This window comes from Corythoichthys intestinalis, chromosome 17, assembly GCF_030265065.1.
Source record: "Corythoichthys intestinalis isolate RoL2023-P3 chromosome 17, ASM3026506v1, whole genome shotgun sequence".
NCBI classification, from domain to species: Eukaryota; Metazoa; Chordata; class Actinopteri; order Syngnathiformes; family Syngnathidae; genus Corythoichthys; species Corythoichthys intestinalis.
Genome location: NC_080411.1, coordinates 30,516,649 through 30,531,546, shown reverse-complemented (window position 1 = coordinate 30,531,546; position 14,898 = coordinate 30,516,649). Strand labels below are relative to the sequence as shown.

Below are 14,898 nucleotides of genomic sequence, written 5' to 3'. Positions count from 1 at the left end.
AACCAAAATTGAACTTTTTGGCCACAATGCAAAACGATATGTTTGGCATAAAAGCAACACAGCTCATCACCCTGAACACACCATCCCCACTGTCAAACGTGGTGGCAGCATCATGGTTTGGGCCTGCTTTTCTTCAGCAGGGACAGGGAAGATGGTTAAAATTGACGGGAAGATGGATGCAGCCAAATACAGAAACATTCTGGAAGAAAACCTGTTGGTATCTGCACAAGACCTGAGACTGGGACGGAGATTTATCTTCCAACAGGACAATGATCCAAAACATAAAGCCAAATCTACAATGGAATGGTTAAAAAATAAACGTATCCAGGTGTTAGAATGGCCAAGTCAAAGTCCAGACCTGAATCCAATCGAGAATCTGTGGAAAGAGCTGAAGACTGCTGTTCACAAACACTCTCCATCCAACCTCACTGAGCTCGAGCTGTTTTGCAAGGAAGAATGGGCAAGGATGTCAGTCTCTCGATGTGCAAAACTGATAGAAACATACCCCAAGCGACTTCCAGCTGTAATTGGAGCAAAAGGTGGCGCTACAAAGTATTAACGCAAGGGGGCCGAATAATATTGCACGGCCCACTTTTCAGTTTTTTATTTGTTAAAAAAGTTTAAATTATCCAATAAATGTTGTTCCACTTCACGATTGTGTCCCACTTGTTGTTGATTCTTGACAAAAAAATTAAATTTCATATCTTTATGTTTGAAGCCTGAAATGTGGCGAAAGGTTGCAAGATTCAAGGGGGCCGAATACTTTTGCAAGGCACCGTATATTTACATATACAGACTTGGGGACGTCGTTTTGGAGTTCCATTTTAAAACAAATCCAAACCAACTTAGGGGTTGTTATTTTAAAGCCTGGCTTTGGCATTGTTTTGTGAAAAAAAATCTTTTTAATTGTGCTCATTTGTTTTTTTTTTTTGTTTTTTTTTTTGGAATGTGTTTACTAGGATATGCAGGAAAATGTTAATTCAACAACAAATTTATTGAAAAGGAAAATGTGCGTAGCATTCCTAAATGTGGCGGCACAGTGGTTGAATCACGGGGTGCTGGAGCCTATCCCGGCTGACCTAACTCTAATCTGGTCACCAGTCAGTCAGAGCACATGTCAGAGCACATGCAAACAACCATCTGCACTCGCAATCATACTGTCCCCAATTGGGAGTCAATCCCACGTCTGCGCCAAAGTCTTGCAAATCTGCCACTACGCCATCAGCGACATCCACAAAGCATAAAAACAAATTATTTTAATTTAATTAACTGATTTTCCTCATAATAGAAAAAAATATGGTTCAGATGAAGTCGATTATTTCATGTTTAAACCAATTTGTTCAGATTTTTCTAACATTAAAATATTAGTTATGATTAATTATCCTTTTTAAATGGAGCCAATTTTTTTTCTGTGTAGGACCACTTTTCTTAGAACCATTTGTCATCCACTGTGTGACAGCTGCTGTGCTGGCAATGCATATTTATACATTTTATTGTTTTAGTGCCTCAACATCCTCCTCTAACAAAGTTTCCCAGACAATAATAAATTTTATTGCGTCAACATCCTACTCATCTCCCTTCCTTTAAAAGGCAAAACCCAATAAGCTTCTCTAGATTTCCCATGTCATTTTGTTGCCAGAAAAACGAGAATATCCATGGTGCTTCTCATTCATAATAATTATGATAATGTCATTATGTTTGAACCTGGCATACAAACACAGCTCACACCTCAAAATTAATTTGCATTCCTTTCATTATCGCGCAGCAACATGCAAAGATGCATTTCCAGCTGTGAGAAACCCAGGTAGCTGTTTTTGTTGTATTTTTAACTATATTATTTATAGATTACAATTTGAATGACCTCATACACGATAACATCTACTGGTTCATTCCAAAGGACACCCATACACAACTGCAACTGAAACACATTTCTGTGTGAAATACCAAAAGTAGAACACAGAACCTGTTTAAAACTATATATATCATAGTGTTCACACTATATTTAGAAAGAATCTGTCTTTATTCATAGACTGATTCGTACGGTCGTCGGACCTGGTAGGAGGGTTTAAGTGGGCCAGCGGGAAAAAAGTTTACATTTTTCAAGCAACTGCGACCCGTTGCTTAAGAAACGTAAACTCCTCAACTAGCCTCATAATTCATTAAAATATGGTATTGAAATGACACTAATCGTTGTTCCCTTCTCGATCATCAGGCGTCGCTGTTATCACGGAAATCAATGGCACAATGTTAAAAAAAAGCTGGCGATGTCATGTCGCTTTCAGATCCCTGGGACCGCCGTCAATCATAATCTCGAGTTTCGGTTCTACAGCGAAGTTGCTTTGCCCGTCTGAAGTCTGTGTTCACAAATTCGTTTTGGCAGCAATTCAAAATTTTAAAAGCAGTTGCACGAATTGATTATTTAAAATTCTTGTTGGGATAACACTTTTTGTGCCCTACCTAATATTTCCTTTGCACAAATAATAACCCCCAATTAGATTACATATTTGATATTTATTTGATTTTGAAAAATTGGGACAACCATTTCATTTGCAGCACTTGAGTTTTTATTTGTTTTATGCCTTGTGTCCAACCTATGCAGATGCCACATGTATAATTGAAAGTCTTTTGTAGCCCACGAGGTGGCACTCCCAACTAATACTAAGACTTTTAATTGCATACAATTTTTTGGTACTGCATAATTTCCGCATTTTAGCTGCTAAGCATAACAGCAATCCACTTTGTTTTCCCCACAAAGAAGTTCTTGAGACATCATCTCTGTGGTTAGGACAAACTGTTTTGCCACAGCCTTTCAATTGTGCAGGGCTATAATTGACTCAAGTGCTGCACATGCCGTAAAGTATGTGCAATTTATATCTTCAGGTATGCAACTATGGGACGTATGTTAACAAAGACACGCAAAATAGAGCAAAGGTATACCGTGACTCTAGCTTCAATCACACGGAAGTAATCTTGTGATTATCAAACATGATATGAGCATCTGTCACTCCTCTGATGAAAAACCATGGACCATTAGATCCACACCTCAGATAAATGTTCAGAAATAGATGATGCTTCACCTAAGGCACACCCACACCAAGTCGTATGATGAAATTCGACTGTACTACTGTGCAGTGTGTAGGGGTCAGCAATAGAGCTGAACGATATTGGAAAAAACTCACATTGCGACTTTTTGGGGGGTTGCGATGTACTGGGATATTACAACTAGAAGAATTTTCACTAGATGACTTATGGGAAGACTGGTTGACTCACCATGACCGCATTGTATTCACATACAGTGGGTCCTGTCTTTATGAAATTAATTGGTTCTGGTAGTAGTTTCGTAAACTAAAAATTCCGTAAGTAAACACCCGTTTTCTATGCAGCTGCCTGAATCTTTTCCAAGCCCCCTAAGATTCAGACATACATGTTCTATAAAGCATAGAAATGCATCAAAACATCTAACCAATACATGGTATGATTAGATTATTGCACAATAAACATAAAATGAGAGGAGTGCTTAATGTAAAAAACAATGAATTGAGTAAAGATTGAAAATTAATGCACTCGCATAAAACTGTTGGAACACCTCATGGCCGGAGAGTCGAATGAAGAGGACACTGGAATACACACATACAGTAGCGGTCCTTCTTACTCAATTGGATGCCGGAAAGATTCCTGGCAATCACACAGATGACAAAAACAATCACACATCCTGCGATGGGACTATTGTGAATGTGCACATCGCGATGGCGAAATTGTGCAGGCCTAGTCAGCAATAAATTTTCACAAGTGGCTCATCATCAGCGACTACTACTATAAAATATACTGCATATACAATAAATAGCAATGCGAAGTAGCATTTGGTGCATTAACCTATTAGGTAAATGATTGGAAACAAATGGTACAGGAACAAATTTTAGGCAGACAGTATAACACAACTTATGGTAGTTGTGCATAGAAAACTAATATTAGTGGAAAACTAATATTAGTGCTATACTGATGAGACTAAATTTTCATGGATACTTTTATTCGGATTAGAAGCATTATCGGAATAAAAATGCTGCATGTACACAACCAATTCGGAATATTCTAACCCGATCCAGCCCATGCGGATCAAGATTCTATTCTGAACGAGAGGGGAAGTTTGTGTCGATTCCTAATCCAATTAGCGTGCATGAAAACACTTTATTCCAAAATTTCAGAACAAACTGTATTTACAATTTGCGCAAGACGAACACGTTGCTGATGATATTAAAAGAGCTTATTAAATTTTTTTTAAAGAGTTTATGGTGCGAAAAATACACGGAATAACAAACGTTTAATGTCAACATAGACAGAGCGATGTTTTGTTAAAATGGAAGTCAGTATTGCTTCCTCCTCTATTACTACCATTTCCGGTATATTTGGTCATGCTGCCTTGAAATACTATGGGAAAGATGAACCTTACCTAGGCATGTGCTGGTATGAGATTCTGACCGTATGATAACCTTAAGTCAAAACATCACGGTTTCACGGTATTGCAATTATAGCTCTAAAATGTGTTACTTTCAGATGTTTTTTTGTTTTTTCTTTTTTTAAAAAAAGCTTTTTTCCATTGAACAGGATTTTTATTCTTCAAAATATAAAAGCAAATTGGAACATAAGTATAATGTTAAGTTAAAAAAATAAAATAAATAAATATATATATATATATATATATGTATGTACGAAGGGTGCAACGGTTCAGTTAGCCCACGTTTCAGTTTGAACCTCGGTTGTGGGATTTCGGTTTGCGTTTTGCATTTTTTTTTTTTTTAAACTGCCTTTATTTTGCTTTTAAGAAAATGAAATAAACACTTAAAATGTAAACATTTTCGACTGTTAAAATGCCTCTTAGCTCTTTGGCTAGTGTAGTGACTGACTACAGAAATACACACACAGTAGTAAAAAAGTTACTTGGCAAAGTAACTGGTGTTACCTTTCATGTTTTTTTTTTTTTTCATTTTTTTCAAAAAAACAAACAAAAAAAACCCATAGTAACCGTTGCCACCTAGCCTAGCATCACTTTTGCTACAGCGTCACAACAAACACTCTTCCCTCTCCGTGTCTCTGACTTTTCTCGCGTCATTCAACCAACGTATTAGCGCACATTGTCTCATGCCGAAACGGTGACGAAATCCGAACGGAGGAATAAAAACGTAATGCACGAAAAACGTACAGATTTTGAACGTAACGTACGGGGGTTTCTAGGGTAAAATAAACAAATTAAAAATAGTTCGGGGGCTTAATCCGCCATGAATATGCTATGGCAGCATATAGACATATTGCTCCATCAAATACAACAGTTCTTTTGGCTTATAATGCAGCACTTTATTTTAAAGAGGGAGCAGGAACTGCTTTTTCAGACTTCTCTGTGTTTTCCTATATATATATATCTATATATATATATATATATATATATATATATATATATATATATATGTATATATTAGGGCTGTCAAACGATTAAAATTTTTAATCGAGTTAATTACAGCTTAAAAATTAATTAATCGTAATTAATCGCAATTAATCGCAATTCAAACCATCTATAAAATATGCCATATTTTTCTGTAAATTATTGTTGGAATGGAAAGATAAGACAAGATGGATATATACATTCAACATATGGTACATAAGGACTGTATTTGTTTATTAAAACAATAAATCAACAAGATGGCATTAACATTATTAACATTCTGTTAAAGTGATCCATGGATAGAAAGAATTGTAGTTCTTAAAAGATGAATAATAGTACAAGTTATAGAAATGTTATATTAAAACGCCTCTTAATGTTTTCGTTTTAATAAAATTTGTAAAATTTTCAATCAAAAAATAAACTAGTAGCCCTATTCTGTCCTCAATGTGTGTGAGTACACAAATTGACAGATAGCGAACATAAGTTCCAAAAAGAAATCAGACGGTGTGGCAAAGTTGCATGGGCTTTACTGAAGTCATCTCTTTTTGACAGGAGCACGTTTCTTGTATTTTTGTAAAACTGAAAATAACAAGGCAATGTGTCAATAACTTGCATATATCACAAAATAACATAAAATGTACACACACGTGTCCATTTGAGCAGTAGCACTAGCCAATTAGCTCACAAGCATCTAACAATGTAACTGCATTTCACCATATATGTGAACAAATTCAAATACACATCATCAATAACTATCTAATGCTCATGAATATAAACAAAGGAGGAATATAACTCACAAGCGATGCATGTATTAGACACAAACAGTGAGATGGGGCTATGAGAACTGCCACTGAATACTGGATGCGGACGTTAGCTGGTCTGAATAGCACTGTCTATTAGTGTGAGTTCACGTCGAAATATAATCACATCAGAAAAGCGCGCCGAAACCCAAATAATCAGCTGCACTGAATCGCCAGCAGAGGGCGACATTACGCCACATAACATGTGCAAGTCACACCCAAGCGCCAGCAGAGGGCGGAAAAACTCCATAAAACACAATTAACAAGTTGGCCTTTCACTGTACTGACATTTAAATCTGTCTGAGCGGGCCTAGTGCGTTAATTGCGTCAAATATTTTAACGTGATTAATTTAAAAAATTAATTAACGCCCGTTAACGCGATAATTTTGACAGCCCTAATATATATATATATATATGTATGTGTGTGTGTGTGTGTGTGTGTGTATATGTATAAATATATCCTAAATAAAATAGAAATAAATGCAGTCCTTTAGGTGAGCCTAAACCCACAGCTAAACATTATTACCATTAGAACAAAAATAATTGCATTATTTTCCATAAAAAGCATGTGTGTTTGACTTGTATAATGTTATACACACACTCTCTTTCTCAACACAGACAGTTGGCAGAGATTAAAAAAAAAAAGAAAAAAAAAATTTATCACAGCTAGACACACTAAAAACGTTGTAGTTACTGTAACTCTCGTAGCTGGTGGGAAACGTTCATGACAGTGTTACTAACCTTTGATTGTGTATAGATGCGAAATCATATTGGAGGTATTGCCTCCTCGGCAGCCACCCTCCGAAAACATGTTTTACATGTCAGTTGGCCCTCCTCCTCTAAGCAGCGGACGTCTGTAACTTTTCTCTAGCCGAAGTATTCCCATACCAGCGATTTCATTTTCTCTGATGGGGAGGGGGAGTTCAGGAGTTTCACCTCCTCCAGCCATCATGTAGCACAGCTGACACACTGACACTGAGTAACAACCGGTAGGGGAGGGTTGCAGCTGCAAGCGAAGGGGTTTTCCATGCATTTTTGGGACATAAAAATTGGCTAATACCTTAGGAACGGTATGACGGAAAATATTTGCAGTTTGGAAACCTTGATGTTTTCATACCACGGTATATCTTGAAACCGGTAATTGGCACATGTTTAACCTTACCACAAGGTAACCTTTCCACATTAGTAATTACGAGTACATCCTGTTCATGTGCTATTTATGCCATAGCAAAAAAAAACAACAACAAAAAAAACACAGCAGACATGGACTTCATTTTGGTTTGTTGTGTGTGCAAAACTGTTTTAGACCTATTAATTTATCTACAACAAGAAAAGAATGCATCAAAATATAAACTAACTTTTTGCTTGTAACTGAACATATTAGCAAACAGTTAGTTGGTGTAAATATCTCATAATACTGTGAGGACAGCTGCAGCGTAGTCCGGTACGGCTAATCTATGAACAAATTGAGTTTTCGTCTTAAATTTGGTGGGTAACGGCTTATAGTCAAGTGCGCCTTATAGTACGAATATTACGGTAGTTTCTTACCATATTTACCATAATTACGACACCACATGAAGGCAGCATCAAAATAATTGTCGAAATATTTTTTTTTTTTTGACGGAAGGTCTGATGCAAAAATACGCAAGACCTAATCAGATAAATTTTGTTTGTTTTTTTAGTTTCCATGGCAATTATAATGGCAATTTGCAAACAGTTCCTGGAATCTTGGGCTTTTTTCTGGATGTTTTTCTCCACTATTAAAAAGCAGAAAAAAATACTTTTGAGGGACTTTTCAAAATTTGGAAAACTAATCAGTTTCGTTCCGCACCATGTGATGGTCAGTTTTTTTGTGGTCTGGTGATCAGCAAGATCGACCTAAAACGTTCTGCGATCTTATAATCATCCAGCCTTAAGTAATGAAAAAATAACTTTTTTCTCAATGTCTCTGTTAAGATTTTTTTCTATTGTCATTTCAAATAGACTGTCCATCTTCGACAAGCACCAGTTTAATGGAGAAGAATGGCCCGGGTGTGGCTGGAGACCATCAACTCTTTACCAGGGTTTCCCCACAATGTGCTTTCGGTGCCCATGGAAAATAAATACAAATGTCAGCAGTGTCTCCAGGTTCTCAGGAAGCCAGTCCAGGCTCAGTGTGGCCACCGCTTCTGCGTGCACTGCTTCAAGCAGCTCACCAGGTAGACTACTTCCTCTGATCACTCCTCACTCCCTTGGCGCTTCCTGTTCCCTTCTCACCAAATCGCTCTCCGGGCACTTTTTAACCCTTCTTACACCCAAGACTGATTGTGTAATGCAGACATGTCTGTCGCATGACAGAACAATTCCGGTGTCTGACTCACAAGGACGCGACCATTATGCGGATTCACATTTAAGGTGGTTCTCTTTTTTTTTTCTTTTTCCCCTCCCAGTTTCACATACAAATATGCGCAATTTACTTTTTCAGCCTCTTATTCCCACTTGTCCCAACTTTTTTAAGATTTGTTGACAGCATGAAGTATAAAGTCAACTTATTTTCCCTCAAAATTATATATTTTCTCAGTTTAAACCTTTAAGGCAACACTAGGGAACTTTCCAGCCTTCATAAATATTTTCATAACATTCGTGATGGTATGTTGGCTGACAATTAGTTGAATGACACCTCTTTTATGGCCTGAGGGGTCTGTATCGCTTTAAATAAATCTCGTTAAAGTCATGGCGTCTGTAATTCTGCTCTCACGTGCTCTCACTTGCATACTGGGTTTTGCTGTTTAAAAAACATTAAAAAAAAAAAAAAAAAAAAAAAGCCCTCCTATTCAAAAAATCCCCCCCCCCCCCCCCCCCGAAAATTGAGATTTTAAGCTTTCCAATGATATATCACACATGCATATCAGATAATTTTGAAATTTGGCCAAATTGGGGGTCTCAGAGCAGAACTTCAAGTCACCTGAGTGTTTTCCGCCATACCTGTTTTGGTATCGGATCGGCTGTCCGTATCGGCAGATTCTCGAAATTAGGTGACTCGGCTTCGGGTGCAAGAATATGCGACCGAGACATCCCTACTCACATTTGATTGGCTAAGAATAGTCCTGGGACTGAAAAAGTCTGCCCCCATGCCGAGTGGCCACTTCCTGTTCTGGCTTTTATTTACGTTTTTCTCAACTATCACAAATCAGGAAACTTTTGTTTTTTTTTTCAATTCATTTACCAAAACACCATTTACGCTGGGATGCACATGTTAAAGGTGTTGTATGTCACTTCAACTTTCTTGTCTATGTTCTAAAATTTAATGAGGATCTTTATTTGACTTGCTTTTCTATGGGTTTTATGGGTTTGTGACATATGATGAACGCATATTTGACTAACCTCCAACTCCTTTGTTTTGTTTTAGTTTTTAAGACATATCTCTGAATCACATGCCATTTCTAAAGTAACTGTAACGACATTTGGTAGCCTACTGAATGTAACTGCAAAATAGTAAATAAAATGTTTAGGGCTGCAGCTGTCGATTATTTTAGTAGTCGATGAACTAGTTAGTTCGAATAATTGAGTAATCGGATAAGGAACATAAAAAAATTAATTGACTGAGCTGAGCCTCAAACAGAAAAAAATAAGAAAATAAATGAGGATCTAAGTGCAACGAAAGAACAATTGGCTAACTTACGTACCAAAAGTCTGCTAGCTTAAATGTTATAAAATGCTAATGTTGTTTCTTTTATTTTTATTTTTATTTTTTTACAATGCTCGGTTCAAACACATATTCCCACAAGGAACGGCTAAATAAAGCTTCAAGCTAAATGCCGAATTAATTAAAAAAAAACTTTAGCTCAAACAAAAACTTAAAAACGTAGCTTATGTTAGTCTTAACAGAGAGCAGTTGGATTTAGCCATGTGAAATGAGTTATGTCATATTCACTGTTGCCAATAGAGGGCATTGTATCCACCCAAATTTAAAAAAACTGAATGCGAACACTTTCAAAACAAACCATGACAACGCCACTTTAATAAAACGAATACTCGAAGCAGCAAAATTTCATTCAAATCTTTTTTCTAATCAAATTACTCGAGTTAATCGATTAATCATTGCAGCACTAATATAGTTGTTGTCCTTGTTTCAGTTCGGGTCCAAAGCCATGCGAGGCCTGCCGCCTGGAGAAGATCTATGAGGAACCCACCTCCATCCTCAACATCAGCGAAGTAAGCACAAAAGAAAGCAGAGACTGTTGCTATCCAGACAAAACCCTTCTCCTAACATTTGAATGAAATGATGTTATAAAATTTTTTTGTTCACTTTCTGCCAGGCTTTTCCAGACAACGCGGCTGGTCGAGAAATAGCGAGCCTGCCCGCACACTGTCTGAATGCTGGTTGCAGCTGGAAAGGATCCATCAAAGAATACGAGGTAAGGATTGATTTAAAAATATATATATTCTTATCGTGGCTGACCACAAAGGTGTTATGTATTGAGCTGCTCAGAAATCCCCCTACCCCCCAGGCTTGAAAGCCTTGATAGCTTTGAACAGGAAGTGAAACTTAACATGCTTCCCTGGAAAGTCCCTCTTGTAACCAGCAAAACAACTCGTTGGGAAAGTACCAGCAGTGAGGAGAAAAGAAAAAAACACCAACTGGATATCAAATTTCCTACAGATAGAAGGTCACTGCACTGATGTTAGGGAGAACTAGTTTACTAATGAATTTGTTGACGTTGTGCAAACTCAGGCATTTGTACATTGTGGTGTGCATGTGGTGCTCGATGAGGAGTGATAGCAGGAAATATTATCTTGCAATCTTTGCAAATGCGGGTTTCAACTGCACTTTTCTCAAGGCTTTGCAAATGTTTTCGTTTTCGACCTTCTACTTTAATACTCTCTACGGAATGCCCATACATCCTTTTCAGTTAGGGATTTTAAAAAAAATGGAATTTCCCTGAAAATGCACACACCTGTTTTCATTGTTGGGGAATGTCGTTTCTGACCATGGGAAAACAAAAGTAAAACATTAAAGTGCTTGTGATACGAAAAAAACATGTTTATTTCATTACACACGCGGTATTTTATGGTCCTGAATGGAATGAACCACTTGGATGTGTGAAAAAGTGATCGATATATTTATTCAATTTTTTAAATCCTGAGCTACGAAAATGACATACTTCCGGCTTTGGTCTTGCATCGAGGAAGAGAGAGAAAAATGTTGCTGTACAAGTGTGAGCCTTTTTGGTTTTTCAAAAGGTTCCCATTCACGGGTGGATATTGGCCAAAACAAGCCCTACTACTGTGGGACCATGGGACTTAGGAGGAAGTGAGTAAACATCGTGTTTTGTATTGTGTAAATTACTGGGATCATTTTAATATGTAGGTGGCTTGCATTTTGTGGCTGACATGCTCCTTGTCCCCTCGGCCAACGACCGGCGGCTTGTCGCACATCCCCCCGCCAGGAGAGCACTACACTCGGCTAATACTCGGCTTATTGCCCTCTTCATATGCCCCGTGTTCTGTCAAATTTTCCACCCGATCAGAAATTGCAACTTTGCGTTAAAAGCAGCCACGAATACAGCGACTACAAACTTTCTTTAAATTAAGGATTACTTACGTTTGATCATGGATGAGCATATAAAAAGCTCTTCTCATACACATAGGCTACGTTCATACTACAGGTCTTAATGCACGAATCCGATTTTTTCGTGTTTTTCCGACTCGAGTGAGGCATTTACTTGACGGTCTGAACGTGACAAGTCGCATAGAACTGGACCATTTCAAATCCGATCTGGGTAGCTTTCGTATGTGGTTCAAATCCGATCTGGGCCACATTTTTCCAGACTGTCGCAGCGGTCTGTGCTGTCCAGTCTCTCAAATCGGAAATCATGCAGCAATTACGTTATCAGAAAGCGAGAGAGACGCCACAGTACTAGCGGTGCAGCTGTGCGTTATTAGCGCCTAGCTTGCCTTGAACACGGCTTTTTAGGAAGGGTCGGACTTGACAACAGCCATTAAAAAATAAAAATGGGTTGAGGATGAGCCTGAGAATGATCGGTTTTCTGTCTGCTCCATATAAGGAATATTTCAACATTGCTTACACGGCCGAGAGTCGGGGCAAACTGCGCGTACGTGTGTGTGACATGCACGGACAGTGCGTGCATGCTATCGATTCATATACTTTGAATATAAGCCTAAACTGGGATTATTTATGTCTGTTATTTGTGTCCTCTTTTTTTAAAAAGCAAAATATGATATCCCTGGAATGACGGATGACAGCCAGCGTGTGTGGTCATTTGTTTTGATGCTTCTGCGCATGCGGGTCGTCTTACTCAGCGCGTGTCGGACTGCGAATTAGTGCGCATGCGTAATACTTGAATGGTCTCAGTGGACAAAGGCAGTCTGAACGGGCACGCCAAAAAAACAGATATGACAAAAAATCGGATTCATGTATTAAGACCTGTAGTATGAACGTAGCCATATTGGCATGTTAGCTGCATAACAACTGCAGCTGCCCTCCTCCACTGATGCTCCTCTCACTGTTTACAACTTCGCCGTGTAGTAAAGCATAATTTTGCCATATTCGTGTTAACCATTTGGCAGCTACACGCTCCTACGACGTCGGCTGGTTTGTCTGACGGTCATTGTCCAGCTGCTTCCCTGCAAACGAGCCCTCTGCCCTCAGCAGGGGAACGACGAGCTCTAACTTGTTCGCCGCCGGGCGGGTTGCCGATCGGCGAAGACAATCAACAACCCAGTCGTCATGTGAAATGATCCGGGCTAGTTATGTGTGATTTTCCGCTTTGAAGACTTTGAAACATCACTCGGTTCTGGTTAGCATGTCGGCTAGCTGTCACGCCTCTTGGTTTGTTTACATTCTCCGAAGCCGGGGAGGGGAAATGACATAAGCCCGACTTAGGTGGCATAAAATATCGTTCGGGAGGTGCGACAGTAAAGGTGAAGTTGACAGTTTTGACCATTATGGAGTAATGTTGCCATGTCGTCCTGAATAAATGCATTTTTATTATTTCGTATTCCATTTAGCACAAGACTGTTATTTGTCATGACCATGCCATTTTAATTAGCTATTGGGGAAATATACTTGGATAAAAAGAATATCCTGTAAAAATATTGGAGTAGAGAGACTGAAACAATGACATTTTGCAGCTCTCTTCGTCGCATTTTTCTCATTCTGAATAATTCCTCCTCAATGGGCTGCATACTAAATCAGATGAAATCGTTACTCTGCTGACTTCATCCACCTGTTGGGGACGCTAGAGCCCTACAATGGTAGGCCTGGCTAACTTGGCAGATTAAAAGACTAATTTGTCATCATCTGCGCTTTGCTAAATTGTTGTATATAGTTGAATTGTCTTAAAATATGATTCTAATTCACATAATAATGCTATTTTAGACTTATTTTTCTCCTGTCGTACGCACTTTAAACTAACATAAACAACACAAAGTTAATATGAAATTAAGTTATTATATTTTTTTACACATCTTGCTCTTGATGATCTTATTGGAACACTGCATTTTCTGTTCATGTGTCTAATAATTTTGTTTTCTGTTCTTTTTTTTTTTTTTGTGGGGTTTCATTTTGAACAAAACTGTCCGAGTGCATGATAATTGTGTGCCATTATCATGACTCGACAGACTCGTGAAACATCTTTGGCCACATTTTTTTCCACACATTCACTTCTGTTATTGTCAAAAGTGAGAAGTTAAAAATGAGAAAAAGCCACCCTACCTGCAACAATTGATGTGAAAGCTTCTGTCGCAATGTTGCCAAATACATTATTTGTAAGCACACATTTTCTTTGGGAAAGCCCCGCCTACTATCCAGCCCAGAGACTTTAAAAAGGACTGGAAAAACCCTTGGTGACGTCACTCATAACGTTAACTAGCCTTCATTGTCTGTCCTCATTCATTAAGCCCAGGTATTTGGAATCTAAACGCTCGCATTCTTAACTTTAATTCCTTGTGTCTCCCAACCGCATTCATTAAGCATCTGATTCATATTTTTATAGGTGTGTATGCACGTTACATGCCAAGTTTTATGATTTGTAGTCACACAAAGATACTGTTTTGTCATCTAAGATAACATTGCTACAAACACAAGAAGCATAACCTGGCCAAACTGTTTGCTTCGATGGCATTTTAGCAAGTTTTTTTTTTTTTTTTTTTCTTAAATGTCAGGTGTGTGATTTGTTGGTCCAGCTTCTCAGTGCACCAACAAATCTCCGACTCTATCACATGACGTTAATCTTCATAAACTATATGCAATTCTTGGGATTTGTTGTGTAAATGAATTTATGCATATTATTATTTTATTTTATACTGTAATGTCCTAACTGCGTGTAATATTCTGATATAATGTTTTTCGAGGCACCCTGAAGTGCACGCAACGTTACTCTTGTTTCGGTCACGTGACGCGGGAGTGTGATAGAGAGGCACAGGCTCTATCTATCGCTCTGCACAGCCTGCCGAGAGCCCCAAGCTGTGTTTGTACTGTTAGCTCCATGTGTTAATAAAGAAACAAAGTTGTCAGCACGTCGTGTGTTCGATACCTTTGTCAACAAAAAGCTCATAACAAGACACTATGCATGATCTTTTTGAGAGACGCTGGGACTGGAGAGCTGTGAGTAGTAAGAGGCGAGGGGTAGATGAGCGAGAAGCAAAACTTGGCGGTCGAAT

The 14,898-nt window shown here is 38.3% G+C and overlaps 1 protein-coding gene across 5 annotated transcripts in view; it reads left to right on the top strand.

Moving 5' to 3' along the window:
• The window catches only part of traf2b (Tnf receptor-associated factor 2b), a 49,549-nt gene that overhangs the window by 6,158 nt on the left and 28,493 nt on the right, over positions 1–14,898 (top strand). For all 5 annotated transcript variants that reach the window (XR_009061058.1, XR_009061059.1, XM_057818285.1 and 2 more), the window contains exons 2-4: positions 8,218–8,432; positions 10,350–10,428; positions 10,533–10,631. Coding sequence is in view for 3 of the 5 variants with exons in the window: in XM_057818285.1 (XP_057674268.1) it covers positions 8,257–8,432; positions 10,350–10,428; positions 10,533–10,631 (354 nt within the window). In the remaining 2 variants the exon portion in view is untranslated. The remainder of the gene's footprint in view (positions 1–8,217; positions 8,433–10,349; positions 10,429–10,532; positions 10,632–14,898) is intronic.